Source organism: Dendropsophus ebraccatus, chromosome 7 (assembly GCF_027789765.1).
Source record: "Dendropsophus ebraccatus isolate aDenEbr1 chromosome 7, aDenEbr1.pat, whole genome shotgun sequence".
NCBI classification, from domain to species: Eukaryota; Metazoa; Chordata; class Amphibia; order Anura; family Hylidae; genus Dendropsophus; species Dendropsophus ebraccatus.
In genome coordinates, this window is record NC_091460.1 from 80,095,721 (window position 1) to 80,117,533 (window position 21,813).

Consider the following 21,813-nt stretch of genomic DNA (forward strand, 5'->3'; position numbering starts at 1 on the left):
ACGGAAAGATTATCTGACAGATTATCTGCCAAAGATTTGAAGCCAAAGCCAGGAATGGACTATAAAAAGAGAGCAGGTAATAAAGGAAAGCCTGAGATTTCTCCTCTTTTCAAATCCATTCCTGGTTTTGGCTTCAAATCTTTGGCAGATAATCTGTCAAATAATCTTTCAGTGTAAAAGGGCCCTTAGTCGAGGGAGACACCTGGTACCTTTCATCTGTCTGTGCTTCCAAACCATAGAAAAATGCTTTTATTAGGGTCTGTTTACACTGATTAAAACAGGCGGAGCCCCCGTCGCATAATCCCGCCTGCCTCGGTGTATTAATGGTATCCCATTGACACACTGAGGCAGGCTTCGCCTATTTTACTCAGTTTGAACAGACCCTCATATAGTAAAAAGACTCAAAGAGGCTTTCTTGACCAGCAACCTGTAATACCTCCTTACTCCCCATTCCCATACTTGATCCTGCTTGGGGATTCCAGGTGTCAGTCAAGCAGGGAGACACTGTTAAATAGCTGTTAGAAAAAGAGACACAAGATTGGTTGAGCCTGAGCATTTGGCATTTGAATACTGGTGGCTGAAGAAGTTAGATGCAGCCCTAGGGGGTCTGTGAAAACATGGATACAGATATAGGCCGTTGTTCTAACAGCTAGGATAACAGCTGACATATTCCTTTTAAATTTGAAGTCCCTACCACACATTTTGGTCTAAATTGTGAGATCTCCTGCTCCGACAAGGCCACCTGGCTCAGATGAGACTGTACATTATCAGTATATTTGTACTGTAGGAGACTTGCTTGCCTTTTGGGCCTAGATGTAAAAAGTAAATTTGGAAACAATAAGAGCTGCTTACAATATTAGTTACAATACTAGACCTCCACAAAAACTCCAAATGTGGGAGGCAAGAAAAGGTTTAAAGTCTTCTAAGGAATCCATTGCTGGAGGAATAAAAAGGAAACTAACCAGCTGATATGTCCCTATAGAGAATGAGGAATAAAACCCAAGTTTCATACCTTGATCCGCGGCAGAGGTTTTGGTGACTTTGTAGTTTAGTTCCAAAAACGGGGCCAAGGATGAAGGTAGCAAACTTACTTTTATCCTCAGACCCTGTGCGCTAAAGGGACATCAACTGCTTGGTTTCTTTTTCATTCTTCCAGCAATGGGTACCTCAGAGGCCTTTTCTTGCCCCCCAAATTTGGAGAAAAACACTCTTTTTCAATTTTTTTGTGGAGGCCTAGTATTGTAACTAGTATTGGAAACAGTTCTTACTCATTCTAAATGTACTTTGTAGATTTAGGCCTAAAAGGCAGGCATGTCTCCTACAGTACAGATATACTATTAATGTAAGGACTGATCTGAGTAAGGTGGCCTTGTCCAGAGCAGGAGGTTCCACAGTTTAGATCAAAGTGTGTGTTAAGGACTTCACATTTAAAGGGAATCTGTAAGCTGTTGTCTACATTCTAAATTGCTGATACTGCTGATTACTAGTTTTACTGGAAATGTCTTGTTCACAAAACCACCTTCTGCTGTAGAATTTATATTAGAGCCCATCAATTGTGGAAGACTGAAAAAGTGATGGAAGACGGCCATGTTTAAGCTTTCATGTCTTGGCTCTGTCAGGGAATTGTCCAATTTGAGATTATCTTCAAAGCCAAACATATATATTCAATTCCTAGCCTACATTCTGGCTTGTACCAAAGTTGGGTTAATTTACAATATAGGCAGAATGATTTTATGATCACTACATGTCTATGTTGCTTTGCAGCAAAACCCAGTCCCTTGAGTTTTAGCTGCACAGGGGATGTCTGCTGGGGAGGATATGTACATAATTGGTACTTCCATACAGCACACATCACACCAAGCAATTTACTCATTTCTGCTGCCTGGTTACAGTCTTTTCAAAGCTTTGCTTCCTTTATGCAAGCCAGGGTGTTGGCAAGCATGATTTGCTGGCTGTCTGAGGAAAGCAGAGCACAGGTGGCAAGGAGACTGGCCATTTTATCCAATTACAGAATTATACACTGAACTAACATGCTGCCGCAGCTCAGGTTGGCATCTTCCTGTTGGTTTCTTCCAATCTGCTTACTAACATTTAGAAAATGTAAATTAATATATCTCCCAGGACCAATATAATTGAATAATTGAATATAGTTTCATTTGCATTGGTGTTTTTGCTTGCCAGTTTAGTTTAGTACCTTGGCCCTGCAAATGTCCTCTTGGGGTTTAAGGCCTTGAGCTCAAATTTTATAATGATATTTCAGTGCCCTGACACTTCACTGCAAGGCAATGGCCTATCAGACTTCCAAGGCTTGATTAAGATTTTCTAGCAAAGAAAAGTTGCCCGTAAGAGTAAAACAAAATGGTAAATGCATTGAGAACACTGTCAATGTTTGTTATATAAATTTGTTATAGAGCTAAAAAAAAAAAACTACTCAGTACTAGTAAAGCGTACGTGTAATTTAAGGTGACTTTTTGGATAAGCTGCCATACAGATGTGGTTGGTAAATCCACAGCAGCTGAATTTCAACCTGTCTGAGATAAACATATACTGTAACTATTCTAGGATAAAAATAAAGAAAAAAATAATAAAATAATATATGGGTGTATATATTGACCTCAGTTCAGTGATTGTTATGTTTTGTTGGTCTATTTTCTATTGCCCATGTTAGTTAGAATCCTGCTCCACACTGACGAGGGGCAATACCCCTGAAACAGCTGTCTGTGGATGGATGCCTAGCCTTGGTAACCTTGTCTTATGTCACAATACTCGCAACCGAGTTAGACTTTCACTTAAAAGGGGCCATCCTGGTGTTTCCCTATTTGTGTCCCAATACTCACAATCGAGTGGGACTTAAGGGGCTATGTATCAGGGTGGTTTGTTGCTCTCCCTGCTGGGAGGCACCCCTTGGCAACAGGCTTTCTTCTCTGGAGGGATATCTAGCTATTTCCGTGTTTTGAGACTCGTAACTGAGGCTCCACTGACCCTTTTTTTGCATATTCTGTAGTATATAGTTGTATTCCTTGTGAAATGAAACTTCTGCAGAAGGCTGGGCCTTGCCTTTTCTGTGCTATTGCTCTCAAACCTGTATGAAAAAAGACAACTGGGTGTCATCATTCCTCTTGTCAGTGGGATGTGTCCTTTCACAGTCTGACACGGTCAGCACTGATTAGACAGTATCAGACTGGTTTCTTTTTTCTGGTCTGATTTAGTGCATTGTTCACATGCATAGGTTTGCACCCAGGCAGTGGTGCCCATTTTTTTATTGTTAAACAGAAGACTGTGAAGGGACACATTATTTTCACGGGGGAGTGTTAAAACCCAGTCATTTATTCATACATTTCCAGGAGTAACAACAGAGCAATGGAATGATACATAGTGCTCCACAATTGTTAATTTAAAGTATACAAGTATTCACTAAAGTAAACTAGTCCTCTCCAAGGAACTAAATGGCAAGATAGACGTCTCCCCTGACAAGGCTCTCACGTTTTTTTTTCCATAGAGTGGTATTTTGGATCATCACACTAGTATGTTTATTTTTATGTGTTTTTGGCATGGCCTCCTGTAGAAACTTTTCCTCTTGGCTCCAGATTAGATGTAAAATGTTCTTTTCTTGTGTAAATGGTAATAATTCTCATTGGCTGTTTTATGTGTTTGGTTGCCCTTTACAAAGCACAGTGGTGTAGGAAGATTCATGTGACCTGCAAAGAGTCTGGTTACAGTATTAAACAGGGTAAAGTAGTGTTACTTATTCATTATTTATACTTCTATCTGGCCTATCCTGACTTGTATGGAAACTGACAGAGCTGTTTAATATTTGAAAGGAGTTTTTCTAGTCTTTTGACATTATGTTGCTTAGTACTGTTGGGACTTTTGAGGTCATACAGTATATGAGGGCAAACACTATAAGGCTGGGTTCACACTATGTATATTTCAGTCAGTATTGTGGTCCTCATACTGCAACCAAAACCAGGAGTGGATTAAAAACACAGAAAGGATCTGTTCACACACTGTAGAAATTGAGTGGATGGCCGCCATATAACAGTAAATAACGGCCATTATTTCAATACAACAGCCGTTGTTTTAAAATAACAGCAAATATTTGCCATTAAATGGCGGCCATCCACTCAATTTCAACATTGTGTGAACAGAGCCTTTCTGTGTTTTTAATCCACTCCTGGTTTTGGTTGCAATATGAGGACCACAATACTGACTGAAATATACGTAGTGTGAACCGAGCCTAAGGGTACAAACACACACAGCAGATACGCAGCAGATTTGATACTGTGTTCAGTTATTTAGATCTAATCTGCTGCGTATCTGCTGCGTATCGCAGCAATAAATACGCAGCGTATAAGCCATGTGTGTTTGTACCCTAAGGCTATGTTCACACTACGTAAGCTACGTAGTAATCATGACCGTTGTTGCATATTTGCAGTGCTGCAGTACCGGCTGGGATGATCTTTTCTGACAGCGGGCATTCTACAACCCAGCCAGGTCACGGAATGGCCAGTGTCTCACGCCATGTCACAACGTTTATCATCCCAAAAAGGAGTATTTTTCGGCGGAAAATAGCCAGATGCGAGTAAATATATTCGCAAATGGCCTTTCTGCGAATAAATTTTCACATCTGGCCATTTTCCGCAAGCTTCGCCAGAGGGGGCGGGGAGGAGGTGTGGAAGGGGTGGAACAGGGGGCGCTGACTCTAGGTCTGCTTAATTTATCATTTATCTCACTGAAAAATGATAGGGAAACCTACGTCAGCTCTGGGCTGGCGTAGGTTTCCTCGGCACACACACTGGTGCGCACGGGATTTATGTAGAGGCAGTGCACGTCTACATAAATCAGCGCGCTGTCAGCGCTGTAGGGACATTTTTAAGCCTGGCACAGAAAACGCTGGACTTAATAAATGTCCCCCATAGTATTTCTGTCAGCATTTTAATCACTATTTTTTTCAACCAAAACCAGGAGTGGGTTGAAAACACTGAAACTGTGCAAATCTTATCATTTTGCCCTGTGAGTTCAACTACTGATTTTGGTTGAACAAATACTGACCAAAAGACTGACGGAAATACTATGTGTGAACATAGCTTAAATGTTGTCAAAACTTTAAAGAACAGTATTTATGTATATTTGATAATCTTGGGGGCTATGTTCACACTACGTATATTTCCGCTCGTAGTGCGAACCACGAATATACGTGAGGTTGATGCGTTCGCTTGAAAGTATACAATATACGGCCGCACAGTTCACACTACGTATGAACTTACGAGCGGATCGTATACGCCGCCGGGAAAAATGAACAAGACCATTGTTTGAGGACGGAAATGCTTGAACTTACGGCCGTAAATTTACATGTGGTCCCGTACGAAGTACTTATTTCAGTCAAATTGAACTTGATTTTTCGATCCAAAAGGTTCTGTGTGTTTTATTAGCCTGGGCAAAGATTTCCAAGTAAATGACCTGCCTCAGATCGCTTCAAAACAAGCTAGGGAAGCATAACTGTACTACGGGCGTATGTCCGCAGTGCGTACGCATCCGGCCGCATGTCGATTTTTCCCACGGTCGTAGTTTCAGCCGCACACGTACGGCGGCGTAAGAACTGCGGACGGAATCGTACGCAGTGTGAACATAGCCTAAGTCAGTTTCTAGTTAATGGTACCCAGGCAATTAATGTTATCAGTATTAAAGGAAAATAGTTGGGCACATTTTAAGTATGGGGTTACCTTGTTCCTGTGTTAAAGAGATTAAAGGGGTTGTCCAGCAAAAATCTTTTTATTTCAAATCAACTGATATCATAAAGTTATATAGATTTGTAATTTACTTCTATTAAAAAAATCTCAAGTCTTTCCATACTTATTAGCTGCTGTATGTCGTGCAGGAAATGTTGTTTTATTTTCAGTCTTACACAGTGTTCTCTGCTGACATCTCTGGCTGAGACAGGAAGTATGTCTCGGTTTTCTATGAATCTTCATAGAAAACCTCTCTAGCTCTGGACAGTTCCTGTCTCGGCCAGAGGTGGCAGCAGGGAGCACTGTGTCTGACTGAAAATAAAACAACATTTTCTGCAGGACATACAGGAGCTAATAAGTATGGGAAGACTTGAGATTTTTTTTAATAGAAGTAAATTACAAATCTATATTACTTTCTGAAACCAGTTGATTTGAAAGAAAAAGATTTTCACTGGACAACTCCTTTAAACTTTTGCCTACATCCTCCCTGTGGCATTATACAACAAATAAGCCATGTGTCCAAACCCGTAGAAAGCTGAGTTCTCATCTGAAAAGTGGGTACAATTGTATCTAGACTAGGCCATGAGGTCAGAAGTAAACAGATCTGGCTCTGTACTGATACGTTGTAAGAAACGAGACTTGTACTACTCACAGAACATTGACAATGGTTGTATCCATGTTTTCCAGACAGTCCTTGGGCTGTGTCCACCTTCTGAAGGCAGAAGGATTCAAATGTCGATTGTTAGGGTTTGTGCAAACCTGAACTTTTAGCAGGTTTGTTCATCTCTATTATTGAGCAATATTCTAAGAATGGTTTCACATTTAAATACATCTTTATTTATATTTTCCCTGTATTTTGCTCTAAGCTTCAGCTTCAGGGGGTGCCGTACTCACTTTTACTCCTCTCTTCTCTGGGATCACATAATCCAGCATTTACCACCCCCATCCTTGGCTCAGCCTTTAATATACTCTTTTCTGTAGCCATCTTGATGTCCTCCCCAGACCTCGGAGTAGACAGTGATCAGGGATAATGCCGAGGGTGCTTCCAGAATCTAGACCATCTGTTCCAGAGATGCAGTTGTTCAGTCCCCTTGATGCGATTAGCAAATTCAATCATCACCTTTTTTTGTCTCCAGATTTGTGTATTCCATCCCCACCAAGGCAGAATATTATTACACAATGTCCATGGGCAAGTGAGTTTAATTCTCTTGCTGAATATAAATAAAAAGTTGGATATTTTTTTTTTTTTTAAACGATATTTTATTAGTGGCTTATGTAATATTTGAACATACATATTGAAAATTCATTACATATTCAAAAAGAAAGTCGCTCACAGGCAACAAAGGATTGTATGTTTACAATATCATACAGATACAATGAGCCTTTGTAATAACCTTAAAAGATATATTATCATATACAATACAACATAGTCTTACCAAAAACATAGGTAGAAAAACAGTAACCTATAATATCACCTTAAAACATGGTATAGATGTCAGATATTCAAATATGCTACCAATAGAATGGAGAGAATTGTCTTTAACAGAGAAAGGGAAAAGCTTAAGATATTTGGAGTGCTCCCAGAGTTCCCTTTTGGGCGGCCATGCAATACCAATCAGTGTCCTTAAATTGATTAATGACAGAGTCTCTCTCTTCTATAGTAAAATCATGAATTAGAAATTGTGTCCATTTGGACATAAATGTTTTTGTTAATTTTTCTTTGGCGCGCAATACATTCAAAAGTTCCCAATGAAAGATCTCCTTCAGAGCGGAGATTACCTCAGAAATGTCTGGTTGAGTATCCAGTATCCAGTGTCTTAATAAACATTTCAGGGAAACTAATAGAGTTAAATGAATTCCTTTAGAAGTAAGTAATTTAGGAGAGTGAGTAGTAGAGTCTATATCAATAACATGAAAAAGATAACTAAGAGGGAGAAGTGGTATGGCATGGCCCCAAGTGGACAAAAGATAGAGCCGCACAGAGTCCCAAAATTCCTGCACTCGCGTGCAGGCCCAGGCACAGTGAAACAAGTCTGCTTTAGGAAGTGAACATTTCGGGCAACTGTTTATGTGAGAAGTGTGGGAGTTGGAAAAAGGAATATTAAATGCATATATAGCCTTGTGTATAAAGCGGAAATGTATTTCACGTAGAACCACATTAGGAGTTGCAGAATGCACTAGTTGAGATCCTCTCAATATTTGTTGGGTCAGATCCTCTGAAAAAATTACGGAGGACCATTTTTTGAAAAAAATTTGTCTAGATAAATTCTTTTGAGAGCGTGATCTAAGTTCTCCATGTGTATGTGATAAAGAATTATGAACCGGTGGTGTTGGGAATAGATTATCAAATTCTATATCACTTTCTGCTTCTGCTATGTCCCGTACTCTGGAAGTAAAAAATTCAATTATAGAATCGTATTGAGGTAAATGAAATGAAGACAATTTAAATCGTGTTCTGACGATATCCCATGATAAGAAAGTGTTGGAATTAGTATCCAGCAGATCCCCAACAGAAGAAACATGTGCACTCTGCCACTCTGAGTAGTCCAATTTGTCTGAGTCAGGTGGGTAAAGTGGTGAATGCCACAGAGGAAATCTTTTCGATAGGCAAAAGGGTAAACCATATAAATTTCCTATAGCCTTCCATGTGGCAATGGTGTCTTTAAAGATAACACTTTTCTTAATTTCTGGGGGTAGTTCTGGTAATTTAGCATGTAGCAGGGTGGGGAAAGACCAAGGTGCTGCTAAAGCTTTCTCAATTAAAACATTGGAGAAATATGACATGTCCATAATCCAATCTTTAGCATGGCGAAAGAGAGCGGCTAAATTATATAATCTAATATTTGGGCATTGAGCGCCACCTTTAGAAGTAGGGAGACAGAGAGTGGAATAGGCAATACAAGGTCTCTTTCAGTGGCCTAGCTACCAGGGTCGCAGCGGTCGCCGCTGCGACCCGGCCCGCTACGAGGGGGGGCCCGCGAGGCCGCTCCCCCCTTAAATTACTCTTGTGACCGCAAGCATTGATTTGCTTGCGGTCACAAGAGCGTGCTCGTCCGGGCCCCCGGAAGCGCGGCGCATCAGTGAGCTGCCTGGGGCCCTGACTTCCGGCACAGGAAGCGCACGTCAGAGACGCTTCCTGTGTCAGAAGTCACAGCCCCGGCGTACAGGGAGCTCACTGATGCGCCGCGCTGCCGGGGATAGGATGGGACACCCCCGGCAGCCGCGCATCAGCCGGTGACAGCGCCTGAAGAAGAAGAGGATCGCCGGGGGAGCGGGTTGTCAGGTGAGTTTGTGTGTTTGTTTTTTTTAAATACTGCTTAGCATAGAGGAGAGGGGGGGGCATTTATAATGGGGGGAAGAGAAGGGGGGGCATCTATAATGGGGGAAAGAGAACAGGGGGGCATCTATAATGGGGGGAGAGGGGGGCATCTATAAGGGGGGAAAGAGAACAGGGGGCATCTATAATGGGGGGAGAGGGGGCATCTATAAGGGGGGAAGAGAACAGGGGGGCATTTATAATGGGGGGAGAGGGGGGGCATCTATAATGGGGGAGAGGGGGGCATCTATAAGGGGGGAAGAGAAGAGGGGGCATCTATAATGGGGGGAGAGGGGGGCATCTATAAGGGGGGGGAGAAGAGGGGCCATCTTCAAGGGGAGGGGAGGGGGTATCTATAAGGGGGGAGAAGAGGGGGCCATCTTCAAGGGGGGGGAGTGGGGGCCATCTATAAGGGGAGGGGGGCATCTATAATGTGGGGGAGAGAGGGGGCATCTATAATGGGGGTAGAGGGGGTCATCTATAAGGGGAGGGGGGCATCTATAATGGGGGGGGAGGGGGCATCTATAATGGGGGGGAGAGGGGGCATCTATAATGGGGGTAGAGGGGGTCATCTATAAGGGGAGGGGGAGAGGGGCCATCTATAAGGGAAGGGGGGTGCAACATGCAGTGGGGGCCATCTATATATACTATAAGGGGGTCACATAGAGTCAGGGCTACCCACTAAATGAGGGTGTAAAGGGGCCAATACAGATGTGCAGTTTGTAGAGAGATGAGGATGGTGTCAGTGTAGTGTGAGGAGACTAATATGTCTGTCTGGCAGATTCTGTGGATTCGTGGCTCGGAGAAGTTCTCATAATGGCCCAGGACGGATGGAGAAGATGAAAAGGAAAGAACTCCGATCAGAAAAGACGTCCCCTGTGAGTCACCTGATATATCTGCGCTGCAATGTATATGGTGTATACAACCTGTGTGGAGCTGCTTCCACCTCTATATGAGTGTATGAGGTGATAGTGATCTGTGTACAGTGGATCTTATTCAGTAGAAGAGGTGGTGTTAGTCAGTATGTGGCGGTGTTAGTCAGTATGTGGCGGTGTTAGTCTGTATGTGGCGGTGTTAGTCGGTATATGGCGGTGTTAGTCGGTATGTGGCGGTGTTAGTCAGTATGTGGTGGTAATATTTGTTACTTGTTATCCGGTACTGTGTTTTATTGGTCTCAGTATACTGGTTTTGGTCAGTAACAATGTGGTGGTGATGGTAGTGGTTGTGGTGTGGCGTTAATATTTGCCCCTTGTATACTTGTATTATTGGCAATATTGGTCTCAGTATACAGTAACAGTATGGCGGTAATATATATGGTGATAATATTTTCACTTCCTATATGCTGGTGTTATTGGTAATATCTGTCTTGGAGTGTGTATATATATATATATATATATATATATATATATATATATATATATATATACATACACACACATACGCCTACCAGTAGCATCATTTGGTCGTGAAAGGGGGGGGGGGCCCAAGTTGACCTCTCGCACCAGGGCCCAGGAGACATTAGCTACGCCCCTGGTCTCTTTGATTGCCAAATAAATTTAGTGAAATAAGATTGGAGTAGGGAAACGTCAGAATGTTTGAGTAAAAGGGGTATTGTTTGCATTGGATATAACAGTTTTCCAAAACACATCATTTTGATTAAGTGGGTACAGCCTAGAATTGACAATGGTAGAGATTCCCATCTCTGGAGATCTTGTTTTATTCTCTTAATTATAGGGCGATAGTTCAGGGAATATAGTGAGGAGGGAGTTCTGCCAATCTGGATTCCAAGATAAGTAATATAGGATTTAGCAATGGAGACCCCCACAGGGAAAAAAAAAAAATTGGATATTTTATATAAAATAATCTGGAAGTGATGCCTTGTCAGAGATATATTTTTATTTATTTTATATCATAGTAATAAATACCCATTTGTTTCTTTTGCAGGTGTGACATCCTGATGGGGTATCCAGGCTCCTGCCTCATAAGCGTCCCCAAAATTTTATTCAAAAAAACTATGAGTAGCTCCAACATTTTGTGGTGCCCAACATTACTCATTGTCCTCCTGTTTTCAATGACTACAGCAATACACTCAGAGGAGACCAATAATCACACTTCCAATGGTTCAGAAGCAGTGTCGGAGTCATTACCTGTGGTCACATCTACGGTAGACCACATCATTGTGAAAGAAGGAAACAGCGTGGTCATTCACTGCAATATTGAGGGCCATCCTGATCCGCATTTCCGGTGGTATCATTCCAGTGGACATCTACTAAAAGAGGAGAACGGTAAATTCTAGTTATACATAAGAAATATGCAATATGTAAAGATAAGGATATGTATAAACGTAAAAAGGGGGAAAGGGAGAATGTTACTGCCAAACCCCTGGAGCTTATCTGCCAGAGAACAAATAGATCAGCTGTAAGGGTCTTTTTACACACACACAAATATCTGACAGATTTTTTGAAGCCAAAGCCAGGAACAAGCTATAAACAGGGGACAGGTCATAAAGGAAAGACTGAGATTTCTCCTCTTTTCAAATCCATTCCTGGCTTTGGCTTCAAAAAGAAAATCTGCCAGATAACTGTTTGTCAATGGACTCTTAGGAGGTCATTATACGCATTGGATGGTTTTCTGTTCATGGGAAAATCTGCAGGTTCAGCCGATGCTGATTTGTATAGCTAGTGCTCATCTTTTTAATATTTTTATTAATGATCTTGTTGTGGGGCTTCAGAACAGAATCTCCATTTTTGCAGATGATACTAAACTGGGTAAAGTAATCAGTACAGAGGAGGATAATATCATATTACAGAGGGATTTGGAGAAGCTAGAGGCTTGGGCGGTGAAATGGCAAATGAAGTTTAATGTGGATAAATGTAAGGTTATGCACTTGGGCCATAGAAATAATAAATACAGTTATGTGCTAAATAATAATACACTGGGTAAAACTACTTCCGAAAAGGACCTGGGGGTATTGGTGGACAGTAAACTCAACTTTAGTGATCAGTGCCAGGCAGCAGCTGCCAAGGCTAATAAAATAATGGGGTGCATCAAAAGAGGTATAGATGCTAAAGATGAGAACATAGTTTTGCCTCTTTATAAATCACTAGTCAGACCACATATGGAATACTGTGTACAATTTTGGGCACCGGTATATAAGAAGGACACAGCTGAACTAGAGCGGGTGCAGAGGAGGGCAACAAAGGTCATTAAGGGAATGGGTGGGTTACAGTACCAGGACAGGTTATCACGCTTGGGGTTATTTACGCTAGAAAAAAGACGTCTTAGGGGAGATCTGATCACAATGTACAAATATATGAATGGACAGTACAGAGATCTTTGTAGTGGTCTTTTTACTCCTAGGTCTGTAACCATGACAAGGGGGCATCCTCTACGTCTAGAGGAAAGAAGATTTTATCACCAGCATTGACGCGGGTTCTTTACTGTACGAGCGGTAAGACTGTGGAACTCTCTGCCACATGATGTTGTCATGGCCGATTCAATAAATAAGTTCAAGGGAGGCCTGGATGCTTTTCTTGAACAATATAATATTACAAGTTATGGGCATTAGATTTCCGGTGATACGTTGATCCAGGAATTGTTCTGGTTGCCATTGGAGTCGGGGGGGGGGGGGGAGTTTTCTCCCTGTGGTGGGGTGGTTGTCGTCTGCCTCGTGGGGGTTTTTGCCTTCCCTGGATCAACACAGTAGGGTTTCCCTAGGTTGAGCCTGATGGACTCTTGTCTTCTTTCAACCTTATTTACTATGTTACTATGTTACTGTACCTTACTCAGAGCTTCAGACATTGACAGATGGTAATAAGGAGATAAAACATATTATACATGTCTCTCAGCTGATGGCTGTTTGCAAGGTTATTAAATCCTGTTTTTTTTTAAGCTCACGTGGCACAGAAGCAGTGCTCCTCCCTTTACCTCCCTGTGTAGGGGCCAAGTGCTGGATGGCAAACAGATGAGGGGTGGGGGAGGGAGGAGGCATGCATGCTGCAACTCAGTAATGCCTCTATGACACACAAACTTGGAAGGAAAATATTATTTAAGTTTGCAAACAGCCATCTAAGGGACAGGCATCATTTGCTGTATCTCCCTATTAGCTATCTGCCCATGTCTGCAGCTGTAAGCACGATACAGATTTAACTTCAAAGTGCACAGGATAGGTGATCACTGTGTGATTGCTGGGGGTCCAACTCCATTTACTGCTATGGGACTGATGGAAATTAATCAGTCCCATAGCAGTGAATAGAGCACCCAACACACAATGATGCTGTATTCCCACAGGAAGCTCGTAGACCACCATTCTTGAGAATGATTGGTGTCTTAAGCCTCCATTACAGGGGCAAGCGAGCGCCAACCTGTCAGATCAATGCTTGCTCCTCGTTCCCCGCTTCTTGTCTGCCCTATTACATGTGCCGACAGCAAGCAGTAGGAGCGGGGGGCCGCAGGGATTGTCCAGGGAGCCTATAGGAGATAGCGGAGGTCTGCTGTTGCCGCTCCTATTACACGGAAAGACGGCCAGCAGACTCTCACTATCAGAATTTTTTTCAACGTTAAAAAAAGGATCAGCTGAAATAATGCATATTGGCTGATCATTGCCTTTTAACACTATCTATTACACCAAGCTGTTATCGGCCTCATTTAGCAGAGTAAGGATTTATTAAACCTTTTATAAAAAAGAAATGTAGTCAGAAACCCCTTTCCCAGATTTGTGCAACTAACCTAACACAAGAATATACCCTTAAACAACTTTCTAATTTAATTTCTTTTCTTGTCTTTAATATCATGTTTTTATGCCTGAACGTAAGTGCTTTTTAAAGCCTTTAATACAATAGTGCTATCATTAGATCTTTATATTCTGTAGCTGAAATAGAACACAAAAGCTAAATCTGATATCAAGGCAGCCACTCATTAAGTATAATTATTATCCTCAGAATTCCATCTGCCACCTCTGGATAAGTGATCTTACATGTGGGCTGTCAGGTAACATAGAATACTAAAGATAATCCAGCTTCTTCTTTACAACTTGCCGCTTCTGGCTATTCCGCAGATTCAACCATTTAAGCTAATTTTAGTTTTAATTATAAAATCTAAACCAAAAGGACAGTAAAGAAAATGTCACACACATCCATAGTTTTCTTGCTTAAAGTGACACTGTCACCCCCTTTTTGCATTCTGACTTCTCTACACAGGTGTAATGGGTACATTTAGCAGTTTTCAAACCTTATTTTATATTATACGTCATGGTGCTTGTTCAAGTAAAAAGTAATCTTTCATCATCTGCAGATTGTGCTAAGTGGGCAGGGGGCTTCACGGCAACAGTGCCACTTAGCCCCCTCCACAGTGCCACCATATAGGCCCTTCCCCCTCGACGCCCCTTCGTATGGGCCAACCTAGAGGGGGCTGGGGCCTAAATGGCCACTGAGGGGGCGGGGCCTATATGCATATTATGTCATGGAGGGGAGGGGCCAGCGGTGTCACTGTGGGTGGGGCTAAGTGACAGTGTTACTATGAAGCCCGGCCCACTTAGCACAATCTGCAGTTGATAAAAGATCACTTTTTACTTGAACAAGCACCAGGACGTATGATATACAATAAGTTATGAAAACTGGTAAATTTACCTTTTACACCTGTGTAGAGTCAGAATCCAAAAATGGGGTGACAGTGTCACTTTAAAGTGATTTAGAGGAGCAAGCGAGCGCCAACTTATGACGTCAGCGCTCCCTTGTTCCTCGTTCCCCGCTCACTGCTGGCACTATTACATGCATCGGCTGCAGGCGGGTAAGAGCCGAGGCGGTTCGGGGAGCTGTGGGGGACAGCCCATAGAAGATATCAGTGGTCTGCTGCTGCCACTCCTATTACATGGAGAGACAGCAGCATATCGCTGCTATCGTGATCTTGATGTTTTAACATGTTAAAAGACAATGATCAGCTGACATTGTGCATGCCGGCTGATTGTTGTCTTCTATTACACAAGACGATTATCAGCCGTAGCGGACAATATCATTCGAATACAGAAGATAATTGTTTCGTGTAAGGGACTTGTGTTTTGTCATGTATCACCATTTTTAATACTTGAAAAATAAAATTTAGAAATAATGTATACTTCCAAGACAGACCCATCTCGGCAGTGACAGGCACTCAGCCAATCACTGATTGAGATGGGACAGCGCCACGCCTATGTGATTGGCTGCACAAGCTTTCACTCCTGACACCTGAGTCTTGCAAGTGGTGGGACTTCAGTCAGCGGGGGGCACTGGAGACGCCACAGCATGACACCAGCGGAGCAAGGAGAGGTAAGCATAAGCTCTATTTTATTTCCTATAGAACAGCAGCTATAGAACAAAAGTTTTTTTTCATGTTGGACAACCTCTTGGGTATTGCATACAATATTTTTTATAAAGTATTAAACTCATGGAAAAAATATACATACTTCTTCTGCTGTGGTCACTGTGATGGCCTCTTCAGAACAGTGCTTCTTTTTGTTTGGGGAAACACAAAGGCCTGCCACTTAGCCAATCACTGGCCGCAGCAGTGTCCTGACCTCATCCACTGATTGACTGAGCAAGTCGTTCTTTGTATACTGACAAAAATAGGTACTGCACAAAAGGCACTGACACTGTGACAGTGGCATTTTTTTCTAGCCTTGCTTTAGTATACTTAGTGGTAACAACTGGTACTTCACTGACTCACAAAAGGAATTTCTGTTGCAAAAGCTGTCATACTCATTGCTAATCCAATATATAGTTGTCCCACAAGGGGGTCAAATGAGATGAGCATAAACTATTGATAAAAATGCTGAGCAGATCAGTGTATTACTTACATCATTCTGTTCAGCCGTTCTCCTAATATGCAGGAGAATAGGATTCTTTTCAAACCCCTACCCCGTCCTCCAGGTGCTGATTGACAGCTGACTGCCTATATACAGCATGGATAGATCACTGCCAATCAGCAGCTGGGGGCAGTGTTTTCTGCTTCTCATGAATATCCAGGACTACTGGGCTCACACACATATTGGAGAGGACTACTTATTTTCAATGTTTTTTAGGAGGACATATCTGGATCAGCTGCACAGAACACTTTAAGTGATACAGTACATCATTCTGTTCAGCTTCTCTGTCATTAGTTTATGCTACCCTTAGGTAGGACACCATAAATAGCAGTGCAAGGTACCGCAGAATTGTCCCATTCCAATGAAAAGGCTGCAGGACTTGATGGCCTATCCTCTGGATAACCCCTCTAAAGTACTACCCAGAATACCCAGAGCTTGGGAAAATACACTTTGTATTAACATGCTGTGTAGCAGACTTAAAACAATTGTTCCGCAATAATGGCTACTTCAAATGATAAGGAATTCATTGTCTGCAAACTTCAAAGGGATTACTGAATAGGAAGTCTGTCAGTAGGAAACAGCCTCCTTTCATAACAACAAATTTGTCAGACTAGTATATTTTGTTAGTGTTTTTTTTTTAGGTCCAGGCAACTATTTTAGAATGCCCTATGTAATTCTGAATAAAGCCATGCCTGTGAATGTGTGTAACTAGTCTCATGTAACATATTAAGTTACCATAATTTGATGTCAGTCTCCACAGTAGCTCCACTGTTTCCTAGACTAAACCATAGTACAACCTGTTACTCTATTGCAGGGTTATTTCCTGTTATTCAGATAGTGTTCTATCTCAGGAAATTGGAGCAGTGGTCCTGTGTTCAGATCCAAGTACAGCAGATTCCGTCTGCCAGCACGTTCTGGTGTATATATAGCAAAAGTAACCCTGTGTTAGAAGATATCTAACAGAAAAACGCATTGAAATCTCCTAAAAAAGCATTGCATGTCCAAATTTTCCAATAAAATACAGTGGGACTTATTACCATAGGAATCAATTTGGTTTGATCACTTAATGTCTCCAACATAAGGGCCCACCGTTCAGAGATTTCCTACTACTCTGGAGACTCTGTGATACCATCTGTACCCACACACACTGGAGAAGTGTCCTTAGATGTCCTTGCATCTATACTCTTGTATACTACTATGGTCCGATATAACCAGAGCAGGGTTTGTACAGTTAGTAGGGCAGTTAAGGACACTTCTCTACAGTAGGGAATGTACCATTTATATTCTTTTACTAATTAGAGACAGATACAGTACTTTGACATATTGTTCTTGTTATTTTCTAATTTGTTTCTGTTTTCTAATTTTAATTTTCTTTTTTTATTTTGGTCATGGGAAACAATAGCCTGGGGGTCGGGAAGGGGGAAGCTGCGACCATTGCCTACTGTGAATGACCTGATCTCATATTATCTATTGACATGCATTTTTAAAAGCTGTGCTTGGCAACTATTATCTTAGAATTTCTTTTGACAGCACAATCCCATTTTCCTCACTATTCTATCATTATGACAGTCCTCTCCACCATAATAAAAGGTTCCATTAAAGAGGTACTCTGGGCTGGGGTTATTTTTAGTGTATGGCCGGGGAGGGCTTCGATTAGAGGCCGCCGTTCACTTACCTCCCCGTTTCCATCGCCTGGACCCGGATTGCGCCGCCGCATTCTTCCATCCCGCTGCCGCTTCATGGTCTGAGCTGACGTCTGAAGCCAGCTCAGCCATTCAGTGGTCGTAGTGGGGTCATGCCACCACCGCTGAATGACTGAGCTGCGATGAAACCGGGGAGGTAATTGATCGGTGGCCTCTATATCCACCCCCTCCCCGGCCATACACTAAGAATAACCCCAGCCCGGAGTACCATTTAAATGGTTTGGATCAAGTGAACTTCTTGCTGTATGTACGGTCACGTAACACCATAATGCACAATGGAAGCTCTATCACCTTTTATTCGGTAGTTCTGGTTACCAGAAGTACACAGTGGCTTCTCGGTCATTCTAGATGGTTAGCTGTGGGTGCTTTTGTATCATCGTATCATTGTGTCTATTATCTGGAGAGAATGATAAGCTATTTTTGTCTCCAGCCATGAAGGTGAACAAATTTTATGCTAAGCAGTCCTTGGGCTGAATACATTTCCGAGATAATATAGACAACACTTTTAGAACTGGTAGTGTAATCACAGGCTAACGTGCATGTCCCTTGTTATTACAGAAGGAAGATTGTGGATTCTTGATAGTGGACTATTAAATATCACTAGTGTGTCATTTGAAGACAGAGGAAAGTACACTTGTGTCGCTACTAACTCTTATGGCACCGTGAATAATACAGTTACGCTGCGGGTTATTTTTACCACTGGGGACATGGGCATCTACTACATGATAGTGTGTCTGGTTGCTTTTACCATTGTGATGGTGTTAAATATAACACGACTGTGCATGATGAGCAGCCATCTGAAGAAGACTGAAAAAGCCATAAATGATTTCTTCAGGACAGAGGGGCCAGAAAAATTGCAAAAAGCTTTCGAGATTGCTAAGAGAATACCTATTATCACGTCTGCCAAGACTCTTGAACTGGCCAAAGTTACTCAGTTTAAAACAATGGAATTTGCCCGATATATTGAAGAACTGGCCAGAAGCGTGCCCTTGCCACCACTTATTATGAACTGCAGGACCATAATGGAAGAAATCATGGAAGTGGTCGGACTGGAAGAACAAGCGCATAGATTTGTAAGACAAGGAGCTGTTGGCCAGGAAGTTTGTGATGTGGATGAGGTGTTCACCATTCCTAATGCTTTACAGCGCAGTGATTCTCCAACTGCGGATTCAGATGCCTCCTCTCTTCATGAACCCCCTCAGCAAATTGCCATTACAGTCTCAGTACATCCAATGACAAAGAAACAATGTCTAGATACAGACTCTCAGGACAGCATACAGTCATGCATGAAAGAGGATTCCACATCAAAAGCATCTGTGGACACTCCTGAGCCCACGGCTCCTCCAGCTAATAACCCTACTACATGCATAATATACGAAAGCCATGTCTAGATAGCAGTTCTATGCATATCACTTATAGACACAAAGAGCACCTTATAGAGAAGATGTTAAGAATTATTGCCACTTAGCCTTATTAGAAGAAACCACCATATCTTGCCATTCTACCAAATCATTTTGTGGCTAAAATTGCTGAATTTGCTCACTGAGTAGAGCTGTATGGCATTATATAACTGCTGGTACCTCTGGATTCTCACTCACACATATATAGTATAATATCTCCATCTGTTACACAGCCAAAAGAGTTACAGTGGAATTTAATATATCAAGTATGTATTTATTATTTTATGGTTTATTCATGTGTTTAACTTTCGATATGCTTCTGCCAATTGAAATGTGTCATGATACATTTGTGAGTATTGTTTCAGATTAAAATCGCATTACTGATGAAGGTGAAGAACGACAGGGAGCAAATGCTTGCCTAATGGTATCTCACCTTCTACAAATGACGGAACTAGCCATGGATATGTGTTCCAGATGCATTAGAAAGCCCATGGGCCTTGTCACAAAGCAATCTTAATTGCTCCTCTGTCATCAAGTGTAAGATCAATATGCAATGTCCTTCTAAACAGATTAGTGGCTTTAAAAGGTCAGGTTGAGTGATCGTATTTTTTTGGAATATCAAAGTGAGCTCTTTTCTCTGTAGGCTCAGCGCTACTCTGGACCTTGTATAATAGCAATGATGATAATATTAAAAAATATATATATCCTGTGAGCTGTGCTCATGTAAGTGGCACAACATACCAAAGAGCAGAGATTACATAGTTCTTTCCTAATTCAATCCACTGTACTGTGAGCGTTGCTGAAAATATTCCTTGACACACCCTGGGAACTGTGCTGAGCTGCCCAACTACAGACCTGTTTGCTGTCAGACAGGATCTGCCATCTTTATTTATATAGGACAATTTGTTCATCAGCCAAAAGCATTAGATCAGCACCATTAAAAAGAAGAAAAGATGGTCTGTGGACATAGTTTGCTCTACAGTTTTCCATTTGTCATTAGAGTTTTATTTCAGAAAAGTAACCAGTATTTTAGAAAGTAACCAGGGGCTTTGTAAAGTTACCCGTGTGATGTTTTGCCTGGTCCAGCTAAGTGGAGTAGGATCAAGTTCCAGTCTCAGAGACTGGAAGGATCCCGGCACTCACCAAGTTAAATTATTCTTGTTTATTCAGTGCAAAAAATCATAGGGCACAGGAGGACGCATTTCGGCATACGGCCTTCCTGAGCTGATGAAGGCTATATGCCGAAATGCGTCCTCCTGTGCCCTATGATGTTTTGCACTGAATAAACAAGAATAATTTAACTTGGTGAGTGCCGGGATCCTTCCAATCGCTATATCTGGGACGCTGTGCTACCACGGGCACCACCGCCACAGAGTGCTGTCTCCCCAACTACACCAATCTCAAAAACTAACATCAGTCCATTTTCCAAATGTATATGTTAATTTTCCAGGACTTGATTGTGTAGCAGCCCACGTTATTGAGTTCTGCAAAATGATTAGATATGTAAAGGAAATGGACCAATCGTAGATACCTATTGACAGTGTTGGTCCTTTTAACTCAATAGGCCTGTCTGGAATATGCTGCGGTATATACCAGCAATTTATAATTTTTTTTTGACAGGTTGCTGACACAATGCAATCATACTGAAGAGACATAGCCTAATGTCATTACACAGATCTGACTGTTTGGATTTGTCCGATCCATTTTTTTGCTTCTCTGAAAAGATAAGCCCTAGTGATGTCTAGTAGCTTCTCTCTTTCCCAATTCCATAGAATTAAAATGCTCATTCAGACAGGCTGATCATCTATTATATTTAGTAAACTAGACATTAAAATATTAAAATCATGCTTTTATTTATATAGCGCCAACTGATTCCGCAGCACTTTACATAGTTTGTCAGTTTTGGTCCCTGTCCCCACTAGGGCTCACAATCCTAATTTGCATATCTATGTGTAGGAGGAAACCAGAGTACCCAGAGGAAACCCACACAAAACATGGGGAGAACATACAAATTCCTTGCTGATGTTGCCCTTGATTTGAACCCAGGACCCCAATATTGCAAGGCTACAGTGCTAACCACTGAGCTACCGTGCTGCCCTAAGTGGTTGATTTGCTACGTCTCATTTTCAAAAAACATCAGCTTTTTTTCATCCGAGTTTTTCTTTTCTTTTTTTTCTAGACCCCATTTCCCAGTTATTGGTGCTGTGAGTTTTGTTTCCCAATGAAGGCTTAGACCACTGGTTAGTTAGAACTGCAATAAGCCTATGAATTGTCAAGGAGGAATTCACCATTGTGTCAAACTGAGCACCCATTCTATGCACTCATCCACTCATCAGCATCTCGGGTACCAAATTGCACCAATAACTACAGTAGGTATTGGGGGTGACAAGAAAAGCACAAATATCTGTGAAGCAGCAGCTAGGCATGGAGGATGACAGCTACAAATACATGACCGCTTTCTTATAAAAATGATACTGCACCTTTCCATAGGTTGGTGTGATAAAGCAGCAACAGGTGGGGCCACGATTATTGAAATAAAGCATCCATAGGTTTATAATCACAGCAGCCCTACTGAAGCAGGATCAAGAGTATGAGAAAGTGCCTTATGCCCCAGTTATCAGTAAGGGTCTTAAGTTAGTTGAATACATGACATTTTTGTCAGCCTAAATATTTCTCATCAGCTAATATGCCCACCAAAGTTCCTAAGTGCAGACTTGTAATGAGGATCTGTCCACCCCCACACACACTGACATTGGGCATTGCTTGACAGAGCCTTCCGACAAATTATAGACCATTTTAAGAAATAGTTTGTGCGTTGACACATTAA

General features: G+C 41.8%; 1 protein-coding gene across 2 annotated transcripts in view; it reads left to right on the plus strand.

Moving 5' to 3' along the window:
* MFAP3L (microfibril associated protein 3 like) overlaps positions 1-20,153 on the plus strand; it is a 41,051-nt gene extending 20,898 nt beyond the window's left edge. For both annotated transcript variants that reach the window (XM_069976600.1, XM_069976599.1), the window contains exons 2-3: positions 10,990-11,330; positions 18,145-20,153. In XM_069976600.1, coding sequence (XP_069832701.1) covers positions 11,003-11,330; positions 18,145-18,977 — 1,161 coding nt within the window. In that variant the 5' untranslated portion in view covers positions 10,990-11,002 and the 3' untranslated portion in view covers positions 18,978-20,153. The remainder of the gene's footprint in view (positions 1-10,989; positions 11,331-18,144) is intronic.
* Positions 20,154-21,813: the final 1,660 nt, after the last annotated feature.